This window comes from Galeopterus variegatus, unplaced genomic scaffold (genome assembly GCF_000696425.1).
Source record: "Galeopterus variegatus unplaced genomic scaffold, G_variegatus-3.0.2 Scaffold7597, whole genome shotgun sequence".
Taxonomy (NCBI): Eukaryota; Metazoa; Chordata; class Mammalia; order Dermoptera; family Cynocephalidae; genus Galeopterus; species Galeopterus variegatus.
In genome coordinates this window covers 57200-72177 of record NW_007733708.1, presented here as the reverse complement: position 1 = coordinate 72177, position 14978 = coordinate 57200, and the positions used below count along the sequence as shown (strand labels likewise).

At 50.0% G+C, this 14978-nt stretch overlaps 1 protein-coding gene across 1 annotated transcript in view; it reads right to left on the bottom strand.

Moving 5' to 3' along the window:
- Positions 1-14870, bottom strand: part of ABCG8 (ATP-binding cassette, sub-family G (WHITE), member 8) — a 17047-nt gene extending 2177 nt beyond the window's left edge. The window contains exons 1-10 of the mRNA XM_008592107.1: positions 14808-14870; positions 10126-10227; positions 8733-8889; positions 4941-5179; positions 4371-4503; positions 4006-4275; positions 2534-2696; positions 2365-2448; positions 1163-1362; positions 639-715 (exon numbers count right to left, since the gene is read on the bottom strand). Coding sequence (XP_008590329.1) covers positions 639-715; positions 1163-1362; positions 2365-2448; positions 2534-2696; positions 4006-4275; positions 4371-4503; positions 4941-5179; positions 8733-8889; positions 10126-10227; positions 14808-14870 — 1488 coding nt within the window. The remainder of the gene's footprint in view (positions 1-638; positions 716-1162; positions 1363-2364; positions 2449-2533; positions 2697-4005; positions 4276-4370; positions 4504-4940; positions 5180-8732; positions 8890-10125; positions 10228-14807) is intronic.
- Positions 14871-14978: the final 108 nt, after the last annotated feature.

Sequence of the window (14978 nt, the reverse complement as noted above, 5' to 3'; positions counted from 1 at the left end):
CCGGAAGCTCCCCTAGGATCTGCAAAGGATGTGAAGCCAACACCTCCATTGGCCATGATTTTAAAACCTTTAAAGGTAGCAGCCCTCAGGGACATGAACCTCCCCTCCTGGCAACGATGCTGCCACAAGAGGAACCCACCAGTGAGCATGAGCTTTACTGCTGGTTCCCCCTGCAGACACCAAGTGCTCCCTCTGGGGCAGTTCAGAGCTGTTTCTCCCAGGGAGACAGTGGGTTCCTGTTCTCCTAAGACCTGGTTTCAAGTCCCCACCCCTCCTGACCAGATGTAGTAGCTGTGTGGCCTTGGGAAAGCTGCACACCCTCTCTGAACCTCCACTTCCTAGAAACACCTGCCTGACCTGCTCCAGAGCCTCACTCAGACTCTGGAGAGGCAAAATACTCTAGGTGTTTCTTTTTTAGGTTCCTGCTGACTTAGAAAAGTATCATTCCTGGTCCACAGTCCTAGCCTTCTGATAAATGTTTAAAAAATATCAAGTCCCTGAAACTCTCCCAGGAAACGTGGCATCTGCAACCACAGATGGCGTGTGGCTCTGTGATTCAGCAGAGCACTTCCCTGTAACAACGCTTTGTCTGCCCGACCCCCACACTAGGGGGGCCACTCTCAACCCTGATCAGTCACCTTGGCAAAGAAATATGGACCAGCGGTGTACAGCCCATCTTCCAGTTCATAGTAAAGCATTGCCCTCTCCGAGTAACCTGAAAAAGGAGGAGAGAATGAAAAAGTGAAATTAACCAGTGTTTCTGTTTTTGAGTCTCCCTTAATACAACTAAAAGTAGTTATATTGCCTACATTTCTTACATTTTTTAAAAAACAGGCACAGTAAAACCATCCTAACATAGATGTTTGGTGAGGCTCTCCAGTGTTTGCAATTCTGTGGCTCATGCCTTGCTGTCAAGTGTAAATCCTGCTAGGATAGGAACAGCTAAGACTCGGTAATTTGCTTTCATTTGCATACTAATATTAATGTGCGAACTTCAAAAACAATTATTGTCTTTTCACAATCACGATAAAATTATTCAGCAAACACGTTTTCCCCAGGAGCTCAGAGAAACAAAGGTCGGCCTTGGACCAGCTCGGAAGCTGGCTGATGCCCTATGGTCCGGCTGCTCCACATTCTGGTCAAGAGAGCAGGTGACACTCACATTTGGAGATGACATCCAGAATCACGTTGAAAGGGATGAGAGCTCCAATCATGAACAAGAGTGCTGCCGTGTCTAGGAAGGACAGCTTGATGGCTCCGTGGCCGTAATAAAGGAACCCGATGGTCAGGGACATCAGGCAGGCCTCTGTACCATGAATGAGGAGGGTGGGCAGGTCTCGGAAGTCATTGGAAATCTGACGACTTAAAAAAACGAAAGAAAGAAGTGTGGAGGGAACAACAGACACCAGCCCTGAGACCTTGGGAATGTCACTTAATCACTGTAAACCTCATTTTTCTCATCTGTGCAATGGGGAGGTAGTACCCACCTCATAGAGTTGCTATAAGGACCACATTATAAAATTGATGAAAGCATGTCCCACGAGACCTTGGGAATGTCACTTAATCACTGTAAACCTCATTTTTCTCATCTGTGCAATGGGGATGTAGTACCCACCTCATAGAGTTGCTATAAGGACCACATTATAAAATTGATGAAAGCATGTCCCACGGTAGGCACTCAATAAATGATTGTTACTTATCATCAATGTATCAGCTTGGCAATTTTACTGAAAGAAATTATCCTGAGAGAAAAAATCAGTCGGGTGCCTAAAGATATACAGACAAGGATGTTTGCTTTACCACTGCTAGTAATAGCAAAAGCCTGAAAATAATCTGACCATCCACCTGCACTGGTGGGTGAATGAATTATGCCTAGACTGGAATGCCCAGGAAGACCTAAGCACATGACAGGTAGAGGTGCTATTCTAAATGGAAAAAAGCTGGTGACCAGAACAGCATGCAGAGTTTAAGCCCACTCACATATTACAGTGTTTGTGTGCATGGAAACATCTAGAAAGACACACCAAGCAGTTGGGTCTAGCCTTCTTTGAGGGCTGGTGTGACAGGGACCCCTCCTGTTCCTCTTGAGATCCTCTTGTATGGGCCGCAGTGCTCACAATGACCCTACGCTGTTTCTGTGTTCGCGGCCAGTATGCATATTTGAATTTTGTTTAAAGAATAAAAATAACAGGAGTGTTTTGTGTCACTCTGAGGGCTGGTGCTGGTCCTGGTGATGCCATTTTTTCAACCAATCCTACCTCTTGCTTCCTCTTTCAAATTCACTTTAGACAGAAAGGGCTTGATTTGATACAACAGAGATTTGGTGGGGTGGGGTGGGCGGGGGACGAAATGACAGACACTTACCGGATCAGCGTGGTAAACTGCTGCACCACCCCGGGCAGCTTCGTGGGAGTCAGGAGGCATTCGGGGTCCCACGGCAGGGCTGGGCTGTCGGGAGGCAGAATTGTGGCCAGGTCACGGGGCACCGCCTTCTGCAGGCAGCTGCCCGCCCAGAGCCACCGGCCTGCCTCACCTCTCCGCACAGGTGCCCACGTCACGGTCCTTGTGCTCCGCTCTCCACAGAAAGTCTTCACAGTCACGCACTTTTTCTCGGAACAATGCTGCAAGTGACCGAACCCTCTCCCTGGTGGCCAGTTCCTGCTCTCTGCTGCGCCTGTCGATGCTGGTCAAGTCCACTGTAAGGAGAAGATGTGGGGCCATGGGTGACCCAGTCCCTGGCACCCGCTCACAGGGGAAGAGCTCTACCCGAGCCCAGTCTGCAATGCTGGTCAGCCCTCGGGGACCCCAGGACATTCACTCTCACTCCTCTGAGAGTGAACCACGAAGCAATGGTCAGAGCAGAGAGAAGCGGAGGGACCTCAGGTCTGGCCCCAGACCCTGCCAGGCCTGACCACATCTGCAGAAGCCTCAGGGCAAGGGCAGAGTCCCTGGCCCCAGCCCCACCACCCAGGCTCATTATGGGGACATCTAGGACAGAGCAGCAGCCTTCAGAGCCAAAGACCAAGTCACAGTTAGGTTCTGCCTTAACTCTGCCTGCCCAGGAAGCATCTGATGTGGACTCAGCCTCCCAGGTGAGCCTGCCCCTGGGGACAAAGTGGGCTGGTTGGGGGTGCTGAGCAGTTGGGCTCCGAGCAGTTCCCTCTCTCACTGTAAACTAATCGCTTGGCTTCCCAAGCAGCCTGCACTGAACAGGAGAACGTTTGGCTGGAGAGTGCCAGGGGCCAGCCAACTGGAAGTAAAGTTCTCATTGTGCCTTGGTTGGCTGCTCTGCCCCTGGGGGAGGGACGATGACAGCCAGCTGGAGGCCAGCCTGATGGACTCCCACCTCCTGTATCCCAGGCGCTAGCCTGTGGGGAGTCCCACACCACGGCCCTCCTCTCATGGTGCCCCTGCGATGCCTGAAAAGACAAACCCTGTCCAGTCACAGCCAGGGCCTCCCTAAATGCCCAGCTCCCTCCGGGCCCAAGCACGCCCTTCCATCTTCCTTCCCAGAGCCTTGGCTTGGCTGGGAGTCACCTTGTCACCTTTCTCCCTCTTCTCTTCTCCCATTTTCATAACATCTTCAGATAGGATAATGTCTAGGAGGGGTCTTATAGGCCATGATGTATCCCCTCAATGTGCAGAGATGAAGCTCAAAACACCAGATTTGCTGGGCATCCTCAGGCCCTTGTGGCTCCTGCACCCCAGACTGGTGAGCGTCACCTGCCCCAGGGCTAGGCAAGACAGCCCAACCCACCCCCCTTGCAATAACAACATATAATAGTTTGCTATGGGCCTTTGACTTCTGGTAACCCCTCTTTGGGGTTACTTCAAATTGCTCCCAGGCAGGCAGGTAGGCAGGTTGGCAGGTGCCCTCTGCCCCCTTATCTGGGGATAGCTGGCTCGAGGCTGATACGATGGCAGGAAGCCAGGCTGACACCCAGCACTTGGGGTGTGGGTGAGGCTCTGTGTACCAGGTCACTGGCCACTGGTCTTGCTGCTCACCGTAGAAGTCAGCAGGGTTGCTGTAGCGGGGACAGGGCTGGCCGATGGTCGTGAAGTACTGCACCATGTGCTGGGCGGCCCCCAGGTAGATGGTGGTGCCAGACGTCATCAGGAGGACCAGATCGAACAGCCTGAAGATGTCAGACCGAGGCTGGTGGAGGGAGATGAGCACGAGCCTGTTGCCCTTGGCCAGCCTGGACAAGGTTTTCACCAGGTTGTGGGCGGTGAAGCTGTCCAGCCCAGAGGTGGGCTCATCCAGGATGAGGATTCCTGCCCAAAAGAGAGAGGAGCCTGGTGAGTCCTCAGGACACTGGCTGGAGCAGGTGACCGGGCCCCTGTGTGCCCCACAGCCCGACGCCCCTCACCTGGGTTCCACAGAAGCTGCACCCCAATGCTGACTCTCCTGCGCTCGCCCCCCGACACACCACGCACGTAGGTGTTGCCCACGCGCGTGTCAGCACAGTGTCGCAGCCGCAGCTCTGCGATCACGTCCTCCACCTGCAGGCGGCAGGAGCTTCAGGGGCCACCTCCCAGGCCTGGGACCCTGCTCCCCAATGCTCACAACGTGGACTCCTCTGGCTGGGGTTTAAAGGGAAGGAGGGTGGCTCCTAGCTTTATTCCCCTGCTACAGTGTTTGGTCCCCTGATTGTTTCCAGAGATCCTGAGCGCTTCCATGTGCTGGGCACCATGCCGTGGGCTGGAACGAGGCCGTGTCCTGGCCTGCCCACATGGAGGACCAGAAAACATGTCAACAAGTGAACTCCTCACACATTTTGACAGGTGCCCTGAAGGGACCCGACTGGGCTGGGATGGCTGACAGAGGGCTGCGGGGTTTAAAGGACTGAAGGGCAGGTGGAAGGTGAGCTGGGTCCTGAGGAGGGCAAAGATAGCATGGCTTCTTTGAGGAGGAGTCACCACCAGGATCACTTAGTTACCCTCTTGTCGCGCTGGGCCTGGGAGAAGGCTTTGGGCAGGCGCAGCTGGGCAGTGAAGGTCAGGGTCTCCCGGACAGTCAGGTTGGGGAGCAGCTGGTCGTGCTGGCGCACATGGGCCACACACTTCCCCACCAGCTGAGGCGTGCTGGGCTGCCCGTTGATGCAGATTTGGCCTGACTTAATCTTGCCTCCATGGCCTCGGCCGGTGATCACGTCCAGCAAAGAGGCTCTCCCACAGCCTGTGAAGCCACCAGAGACATCCTTGAGAGCAGAGCTTTCGTGGGAGCTAGCCTGTCAGCTGTTGCTCCCTGCACACACTCCTGCACCCCGGACTGCCATGTCCTTGCAGAAGTGACCAGATTCTGGGAAGGTGGCACATCTCCTAGACCTAGATGGGGTTGTCGCAGCATGTGGAGATCTAGGCTTTTCATCTGCAGCCAACTTGAGCACCCTTGGGGGGCTGGGGGCCCATTGATGCTGGGGTTCAGGCCAGGACAGCCAGTGGATGCACAACAGGCTGGCATTCAGTCTGCCACCAGGCCTGCCTGTACCTAGAGCCCTCGTCCCTCGCTCAGCCAGTGAGCGGGAACTGGTCTGCATGTGGGATCCGAACCCTCGGCGGGAGCAACGCCGCGCTTCCCAAGCGGCGCACTGCAGCAGTGCACCACCGGGCCGGCCCAACAACACCATCCACTTTTGAATGACATATCAATTACTATTGACTTGGGGAAGTAAGCATAAGATTGGAACTAGTGCTTAAAAACATTCGATGAGGCTCTTTCTTCGACAGCTGTACACATATCAGCCGTGAACGTGAACTGGGCTCAGGATCTGAGAACACCTTCTTACCACTGAGCTGGGAACAAGCTCTGTCCAATTTTCCCAGGTGGGGTTTCCTTACTGTATGTTACTTTTGGAAAGCAAATTTTCCAAGTTTGTTTTCAAACAACGGGAGTGCCAATACACAACATGTGCCAAGTCCTCCTTGCCACATGCCATGTGCCACCTGTAGGCGGCCCCAGGGCTCCCAGTGCAAAAACAAAAAACCAAGAAGCTTCCCTGTATGCTCCTTCTGCTTACTGCCCAGAGACTCTCCAGGTGGAAGGAGCTGCATGCTGCTTCCTAGATGTACCTCACTTAAGATCCCTGAGAACATGGGTGGAACAAAAGAGCCGGAAGAGAAACCAGGGAGGGATGCTTCAACCCTGCTCAGCCTCAGACCTCAGATTCGGGCGCTGGAAGTGCAGGGGACTTTGCCAACATTCATAGGGACTATGGGATTCCCAGTCAGAGAGCAGGAAGGCCACATTTTGTAAGTAAAACTTTGTGAGAGGTGTGGGCAGCCTTTCCAACACAGGATGCCTGGTACATTTGGGGAGACCCTCTATGAACCAGGAGAAAACACTTGTAAAATGGCTGGAATCTCCCAGTCAGAGAGCAGGAAGGCCACATTTTGTAAGTAAAACTTTGTGAGAGGTGTGGGCAGCTTTTCCAACACAGGATGCCTGGTACATTTGGGGAGACCCTCTATGAACCAGGAGAAAACACTTGCAGGTATTCAAGACCCTTGTAAAATGGCTGGAATCCTCAAATCAGTAAATTCATTAATTAGAAAACATTTTGGGCATTGCTGATTCTATAGAATAAGCCAAGATGCCTGGGTATGTTTTTTAATTTATTTTCTTAAAACTATGGCCATCATTCTTTTGTGTGTGTGTTTGAGTGGAGTAAAAGTCACAGGAAGTATAGCTGATAAACCTTTCTAAGAAATTATTTTAATAATTCCATTGGTTAACTAAATTTGGCCTGGGGCTGCCTCCATACTATAAGTTCCTACATAACGAGTTGCAAACTATGGCCATCATTCTTTTGTGTGTGTGTTTGAGTGGAGTAAAAGTCACAGGAAGTATAACTGATAAATCTTTCTAAGGAATTATTTTAATAATTCCATTTGTTAACTAAATTTGGCCTGGGGCTGCCTCCATACTATAAGTTCCTACATAACGAGTTGCAACTTAACTTAGTATATGAAACAAGCTGCAACCTAATTTAAGAGTATATTTTTGTAACACCTTGCTGCCTCTCAGCCGATCATAGCAGCTGAGCTCCAGCCAGTCCCAGGCTGCCAGCTGGTCAGACAATGCCCAAATGAGGCAAACACATAGGAGCCGTAACCAATCAAGCTATTTCTATACTTTCTTCCTTCTTCTGTCTATAAACACTGCCCACCCCCCTTGCTGGGGGGAACTCTCTGAACCTCTTCTGCTTCTGAAGACTACCTAACTTACATACTATTCCTTGCACAACTAAACTCTGCTACATTTAATTGGCCTAAAATTTTTCTTTTAACACAGCCAAGTAAACTTGAGGCTAAACAACACTGAACCTAGAGTCAAAAGACCTGGACACAGGTCAATGTTCAATGTAATTCCTGCTCACCCTCTTTGAAATTCTCTTTCCTCAGCCATGAATCAGGGACACTAACAGCTAGAGGGTTGTATGTACCAAGTATTAACCATGATGACTTTATATAAGGGCCCATGTGTCCCCTAGATGCTCAATTTGGGAAGAAAAGGCAGGTATTACAAAGAAAAGCTACTGGGAGCTATGAATAAAAATATAAAATAAAAAATAGGCCCATGAGGGGTCTACTTTTTTCTTGTTTTGGTCAGACTTGCAGAGATGGGGCCAGAGTGGGAGGGACTTAATGATTTTGCATATTGTTTCTGTTACAAAGTGCATTTATATGTAGTATGTCATTTGATCTTTGGCCGGACCATAAACAGAACTTGTCTATCAGAAAGGTAAAAAGTTTGTAGCAGATGTTCAAAAGCTGAGTAATCTCTACTTCTGGAAATGATTAATTAAAAAGCGTAAAGCGCTTTAACACTATGGAAGGATATCTCACGGAGAAAAGCAATGTTCTGAGAATCAGGAGACCAAAGTTCTAGTTGCAGCTCTGCATTAGATGTGTGTCCTTAGGAGACTCACTCAGCTTCTCTGGATTTTATTCTTCTCATCTGACAAAGAAGGGGAGTGTGGACAGGGGGAGCAGGACACTCTAGAAACATTGAGGACTAGATAATTTGAAAACCTTCTTCTAAAAATGCTTCCAAACTGGCAGGGAGAAAGAAAGGTAGAACACAGCAAGCAGAATGAGCTCTATTCTCCACACCCCCTTTCAGCTCTGACATCCTGTAATTTTAAATTTGGTCTGTGGTAGTGACTGCAAGCAGTCATCAAAAAGCTCATGGAGACTCTTATTATCTTTCAATTCAATTTTTCCACGAACTTTCTGAAGTACCCTCGTATTCGAGGCACTCCAAGAATCTGGCTCCTTTCAGATGTTTGAAGGCTGTGCTCAGACTTTGGCAAGGCCATCTGAAAAGTTAGAGTTGTGGCAGGGCTGTGCCCAGTCTCTGTCTGCTCACAATCGGGATCAGACTGTGGAGGGGACAACGTGGAAGAGCATCCCCGGTGGCTCCGAAGCTGCCTGATGAGCATATCTCAGTAAGGGTGTTAAAGACAGACACTCTAACTATGGCTTCGGGTGGACAAGAGGCACACTACCATTCATAACAACAGCAACTACCCAAGAGCCAGCAAACGGACGGGCAGGATTTGAACCCAGGTCTCTCTGACCCAGAACCTGTGCTCCCAACCACTCTGCTGTGTTTTATTCTGCTAGTCAGCAAAGAGTTCTGTAAGAAGCACCATTCATTTGTCTGAAGGCCCATTCTGCATCCCAGGAGAGAGAGAAACCACTGTGCCGCTATGTGCCCTTAGTGGTACCTGAGCTCCCTATGATGGCCAGCATCTGCCCACTCCTCACTTTGAAGCTCAGGTTCTTGATGCCCAGATCGCAAGAATCTTGACTGTTGCGAGATGTCCAAGGTATCTTGAACTGTGCCAGCTGCTCAAACCAAGGCACCTGGGAGGCCATGTCCACCTATGTGGAGATATAGAAGGTTCTTCAGAGGGCTTCAGCAGCTTCTGTTTAGCTCCCCTGTGCCCACTGTGGCCCCTGTCCACAGGGGACATCCGCCTGCTGATACACAATAGGAGAACCTGAAGCTGCTGTTTTCAGATCTGAAGATAAGGGGATGGAAAGCAAGTGCACTGTCAGCACAGAAATAAAATACAACATGAAGCAAAACGTCTTCACTTTTAATAGTAATTTACTAATAATTTACCAAGTGTCGACTATGTGCAAGACATTGGGTTAATCATTTTATATCCATTATCTCATTCCATCCTCACTGCAAACCTATAACACAGGTACTGTTGTAATCCCTGTTTTGTGGATGAGGCTCAGAACAGTTAAGTCACTTGCTTAAGGTCACACAGCTAGTAAGTGGCAGAGCAGAGAAAGGTTATGGTATCGCTCATTAGTTTGTCCTAACTCCCACCCACAGGAAGCCAGACTCAGGCCTCTGAGGTTCACTATCCCAGGCCCCACCATGCTCCATCTGGGCAATATGTGATCTGCCCTTGGGGAGCTGTGGGAATAGAGAATCCGACCACAGGATTCCTAAGAGCCTCTGAAAGGCCTTGCACTCTGAATGTTTTATTAGCTCCGGGGATAGTACACTACATGTGTGTGTATGTGAGAGGTCTTCAAAAAGTTCATAGAAAGATTTGTATGATCTTTTAATTCTACTTTTCCATGAACTCGTTGTGAAGTGCCTTTGTGTGTTTGTATAAAACTGATAAAATAAGAATAAAGTTTGTAGTTTAGTCAGTAGCATTGCACAGTGTTAGTTTCTTAGTTTTGATAATTATACTATGGATATGCAAGATATTAACATTAGGGGATGTTGGAGAAAGGGGAGCACTGTATTCTTTTTGCAAATTTTTCAAAAGTCTAAAATCATTTCAAAATATAAAGTTAAAAAAGAGTTTTAGAGGTTTTCTCTGTTCTCCCACAGGTTCACACAGTTAGCTTTCTGTTTGCATGAGAGTCTCATTCTCTTTTCATGCCCCTCAACCTCCAGCTACAACGCGTGCTGCTGATGAATGAGGGAAGCCTCCGTGGTGCTTGCAGCCCACACTTGGGCTGTCAGTGTGGACTGGACTCTGTCCCTGAGTGTAGAGGGCTGCAGGGTGGTCACCTTCCCTCCACCTGGGCAAATTGTTTGGCTTTCCCTGCCCGCTCCTCTCCCCTTAAACCCAGGCATGTCTCTACCTGGTAGTTGAGGTCTCTGATCTCCAGAGTGTTAGACTGGCCACTGTAGGTGAAGTACAGGCTGTTGTCACTTTCAGAGGAGAACAAGCTGTCCTGGAGACCCTGCTGGGAGACATGACAGGTGAGGGGCTCCTTCAGAAGCCACTGAAGACATAAGACAAGACAGAAGGAAGAGACCTGAGAGGGGAGAGCAGCAGCTAACATAGTTGAGATCCCAAATTGGCAAGACAGGGGCTTGTGCAGGTGGGACGCAAGGGCTTTGAGAAAATAGGAGTATCGATAAGGGCACATCTCCTCTTCCCTTCGGAGAGAGCTTGGGGGGCTTCTCCCAGTACAGCTCCTGTGCCAGACAATCTCAACCTCAGGCCTGCGGAGCCGGAACTCATGCAGCTTATGGTGACTGAGACCCAGACTTGGAGCTTGAGAGATCTTTGTGGGCCTCTGGGCTCTGGGTAGACCTGAGTTCTGGGCGAACCTGTGGCGTTTAACTTTCTCATCCCTGCATCTGGCTTAGTAGCTTCTAATGCCAAACAGACATCACATCACAGCATGTGAGAGGAAAACGGCTATCAACAAGTTAATATTGATATTCAGTATTCAATATTTGTGAAGACACCATCCTGAGAAAAGTCACCTCTTATTTTGCTGAGTTTTACACAATAAAGCCAGCGAAAATGCTGTGGGGAGATTTCCGAGGCCGTCCCTACCATCATCATCATCGTGATGTTATTGCTGAGGGGGTGGTATGTTTGAATGTCCTGTTTCATGGGATCAGCTGACACTTTTGAACGGTATTAACCATTGGCAGATGTGAATTCCTTCTGTTTTATCAATTCAATCATTTAAATAACGGAGGCCCCCACAAAGGAAGACCTTGACTGGTAAGGTTTTCGTTCTTTAATGCATTCAATTTTTCTTCTGCTTCTGCACTGCAAGAGCAAGTATGTGTCCACGAACGAGTTCCTGTGGCCTCCAGGCTTCTTCCCTCCGAGCTGCTGATCTCATATGGATGTGCTCTTTCAATCAGTCAAGCATCCAACAAACTTATTGCAAGCCCACAACATGCTTCAGGTTTGAGTGTGAGAGGTGACAGTGACAAAGACAACCTGTGAAAAGCTTACATTTCAGTGGTAGGGACAGGTGATTAGGTTGGAGTGGGACAGGCCAGGCCTAGCAGCAGGCTGACCTCAAGCAACTGACCAGGGTATATGACAACATGCTTCAGGTTTGAGTGTGAGAGGTGACAGTGACAAAGACAACCTGTGAAAAGCTTGCATTTCAGTGGTAGGGACAGGTGATTAGGTTGGAGTGGGACAGGCCAGGCCTAGCAGCAGGCTGACCTCAAGCAACTGACCAGGGTATATGTTCACCGTGCACACCATGCACACATGTGCCATGGGTGACAATAACATGACTCATGACTTATGCAAAAATAACATCTGACAGTCTCTTTGTCAAAGTACCCTTGCAATGGCAGAGGTAAGAGGTCCTGGGAAAGGACGTTGCAGACCAATGGAGGTGGAGAGAAATAAATACAGGGGACAGCCTGCTGCAGACCTACTGTGAGCAGCCCCCGGTTCCGGCTGACAGTCTCTTTGTCAAAGTACCCTTGCAATGGCAGAGGTAAGAGGTCCTGGGAAAGGACATTGCAGACCAATGGAGGTGGAGAGAAATAAATACAGGGGACAGCCTGCTGCAGACCTACTGTGAGCAGCCCCCGGTTCCGTGAGAGTGTGTGAACAGCAGGCCAAAGCTACTTATACTGTTTCATGTTTGGACTATTGCCATAAAGATCCAAAATTATATAGTAACAACATGGGAAAGATAAACACCTAATATAGGAGAGGGGTTGTCTCTGTGAGAGACATAAAAGAGAAGGGTCCAAGTAGGGGACGGAAGGGAGCAGTCCTGAAAGCTATTGGTAATTAGTGGTGGGTACATGGGAGTTCACTCTTCTTCAAGCTGATTTGTTTGAAATATTTCAGAATATATTTTCAAATCGAGAGCGCTCGCCCTGAATTCCAGATTTCTACACCCACCTCAACTCCCAGCTGCCAGTGGCCCCAGAGCAGGAGGGAGAGGTGAGAGTGGAAGACATGAGAGGGTCTGTGGCCTCTGAGATGGACGATGAAGCTTCTATGGAGATCACGAGCAGCTCAGGCAGCCGCTGGACTCTGGCAGTTCAGCCCTGCAGCCTGACCCTCACTCCCCACCTCCACACGCACTGCCCGGTTATCCATTTTATTTTGCTAAACTATCAGAAACTGTCAATTGCTGAGAGTCACATTTGGTCTAACATGCACTCTGTTGTCATTGTTGCTGTTTTTAAAGCAAACATCTGCAGGAGGGATAATAGTCAATTAGTGTCGGATGTGAATTAGCTCAGAAATTGCTCCTGCTGGCTAAAAGCTCCCAGGTTGGATTCAGGGCTGGAGGAGCTGCTGAGGAAGATGTGGAGTCTGGAGCAATGTGTGGGGGTGGCCTCCAGCCCAGATGGGTCCCACTGTGCTGTGCTTTGAGAAGGGGGAGGGCCCTACGACCCAGGAGGAAGAGGCAGCAGGAGGAAAGACAGGTAAGAAAAGGACAGGTGCACAGCTCCTTTCTCTGAGGTTCGCCCTAGGTCCCCATCCCCCAAGGCTAGGTAGGCAGGCGGCAGCCAGCCCAGGACCCCAAGCTCCATGGAGGGATTTTGCACAGGAAGCTCAACTTTCAGAAGAAGATACATGATTGGGTTGGGGACGACCTCTGTTCCATTTTTAAATATTTTCCTTAGCTCCCAGAAAGGATTTGTTAGACTCTTCCTGAGGTTTTGACAAACTCTCTGTATTTTTCAAATACTTAAATATCTATTCGGCTGACATCTTAATCAGTATGACTGTCAGAACATCACTTGAATTTCTGACAAGTGACACCCAAAAAAGCAAAAGCAGGTTTATTTGTAGGTAACCAGCTCAGCTCCTGCTGGGCTACATTGTAATTTCTCCTCCTATTAACTTCTGATCAAATTTCTGAGTCAGAAGCACAGATGGGAAGGAAACTCAGGGAGCACCGAGCGCACCTTCCTTGTTCTGAGATGAAGAGCCTGTGCCGGGGGAGGCAGTGATGTGCGAGGACTTGGAGCTGGGTGGGGACACCCAGGATTTGTTCCTGGCTGAAGGGACACTCCTGGGCCTTTATTGAAACATTCAGATTAGGTCTCACACAGCTCTACCCTGAGGTCTGGCCTCTCTCATCCTCCTCTGACCTTAAATGTGGGCCAAGGGTACCCCAGATGCCAGAATTCCCTGTGCAAACAGCCCCAGGCCCACTCCCAGGGCCTGCGTGCATCTCCGCCCTTGTGGACTGGGATAGAGCAGAGAAGGGGGACAGGCTGTGGCTTCAGCAGGAAGCCAGTTCCCCCACACCACCACGTTTTAGCTGCTGTTCCAAGAAACCTTAGAATTTCTAAATTTACACCTGGCTTATCAGGTTGTGAGGAAGGTATGTGAAGTTAAGAGGATAGAAACTAGTTTATTTAACAGTTCTTTGCTTGGCTAATTAAATACCTAGCCATAGGTTATGTGGCCCTCATCCTCTGATTCCAAGCCCCACAAATGTTAGGGGCAGACCATCTCTTGGCACCTGGAGTAACAGGGTTGGGGAAATGGAAATCAGAAATGGCAGGGCCTGCACACATTTCTTTCAGGATGTGGGGTTTGGTCAGTTCTTTGCCTCCCAAGCTGTGAAGGCTGAATCATCAGATCTTCCAGGAAGAAAGTGTCCCCAAAGCCACCACTAGTGTATGTCCCATTTGGACTGCAACCTTTCCTCGCAGGGGTTGTCCCCATAGGGTGTTCAGAGAGCAGAGCTTGTCATCTGCTGTGGCTGCAGAGCTGACTAGAAATGGTGGCATCCTCGGGCCAGCTGAGTCAAGCCCTAGGGACTCAGGGCCAGCCTGGGTGGCCTGTGGCCTTCCGTGCTGGGTGTGGAGTCCACAGTCCGTCTCATCTTTCCTCCCCCCTCCTTCCCACCACAGGCAGACAGAAGGGTGGGCTGGGCGGCAGCGGAGGTGGAGGTGGGGGTCTGCTTGCCTCTGTCTTCCAGGTTAGGCTCCTGCTTCAAATCCTGCCACAACCTGATTTCAGCCAAAGGCCATTTCTCAAGTAAACGTTTCTCAGGTAAAATGAAGGAGAAAACGTGTACCTCACCTCTTGGCCACCTGGCTGCCATCCATTCCTTCCCATATCTCCCAGATCTTACCATTGCCTGCTGGAGACATATTCTGAGCATAAATTCTGACGTTCCCACAAGAGTCCTCTGCCATCTTATTTCATCCACCACCTTATGCCACTGAGATTCTTAGCCTGACAGCCACATTGACAAAGAAGATACCTGCAGAATCCCTGGTATGTGTGAGCATGTTTCTGTGGCGGAGTCTCATTTGGAAAAAGCTACATCAGCCTGAGTCACAAAAGAGACCCTCATTTCCCTGTAGGGGTGTGCCTTGGGCAGAAAGTGGCCTCGGCGGCCTCCGGCCTGGCCTCTGCTCCCCTCAGCCCTTGGACACCCTGGAAATGCAGTTCTGTGGCCATTTCCTCAGTCTGTTTGTTGTCCAGGTGGTGAGCTAGGACAGAAAGCACCTACGGGAGGAAAGAAAGGACCGATATTGCAGCCACAGGCCTGAGGCGGCTCCCGACACTCACCAAGTCATCCTGGGGAGCAGCCCCTCTCCACAGCCCCTTCTCCTCTGTGGCCTTCTCAGCCATGGAGTCCGCGACGTCTGAGCCCCTGGGCTGCAGCTCCTTTGGACCTCAGCGGCTACCTGCCACTGCCAGTGTGGCCTCTCTCTGCTTCCTAGGGCCGGGCAACCTCGC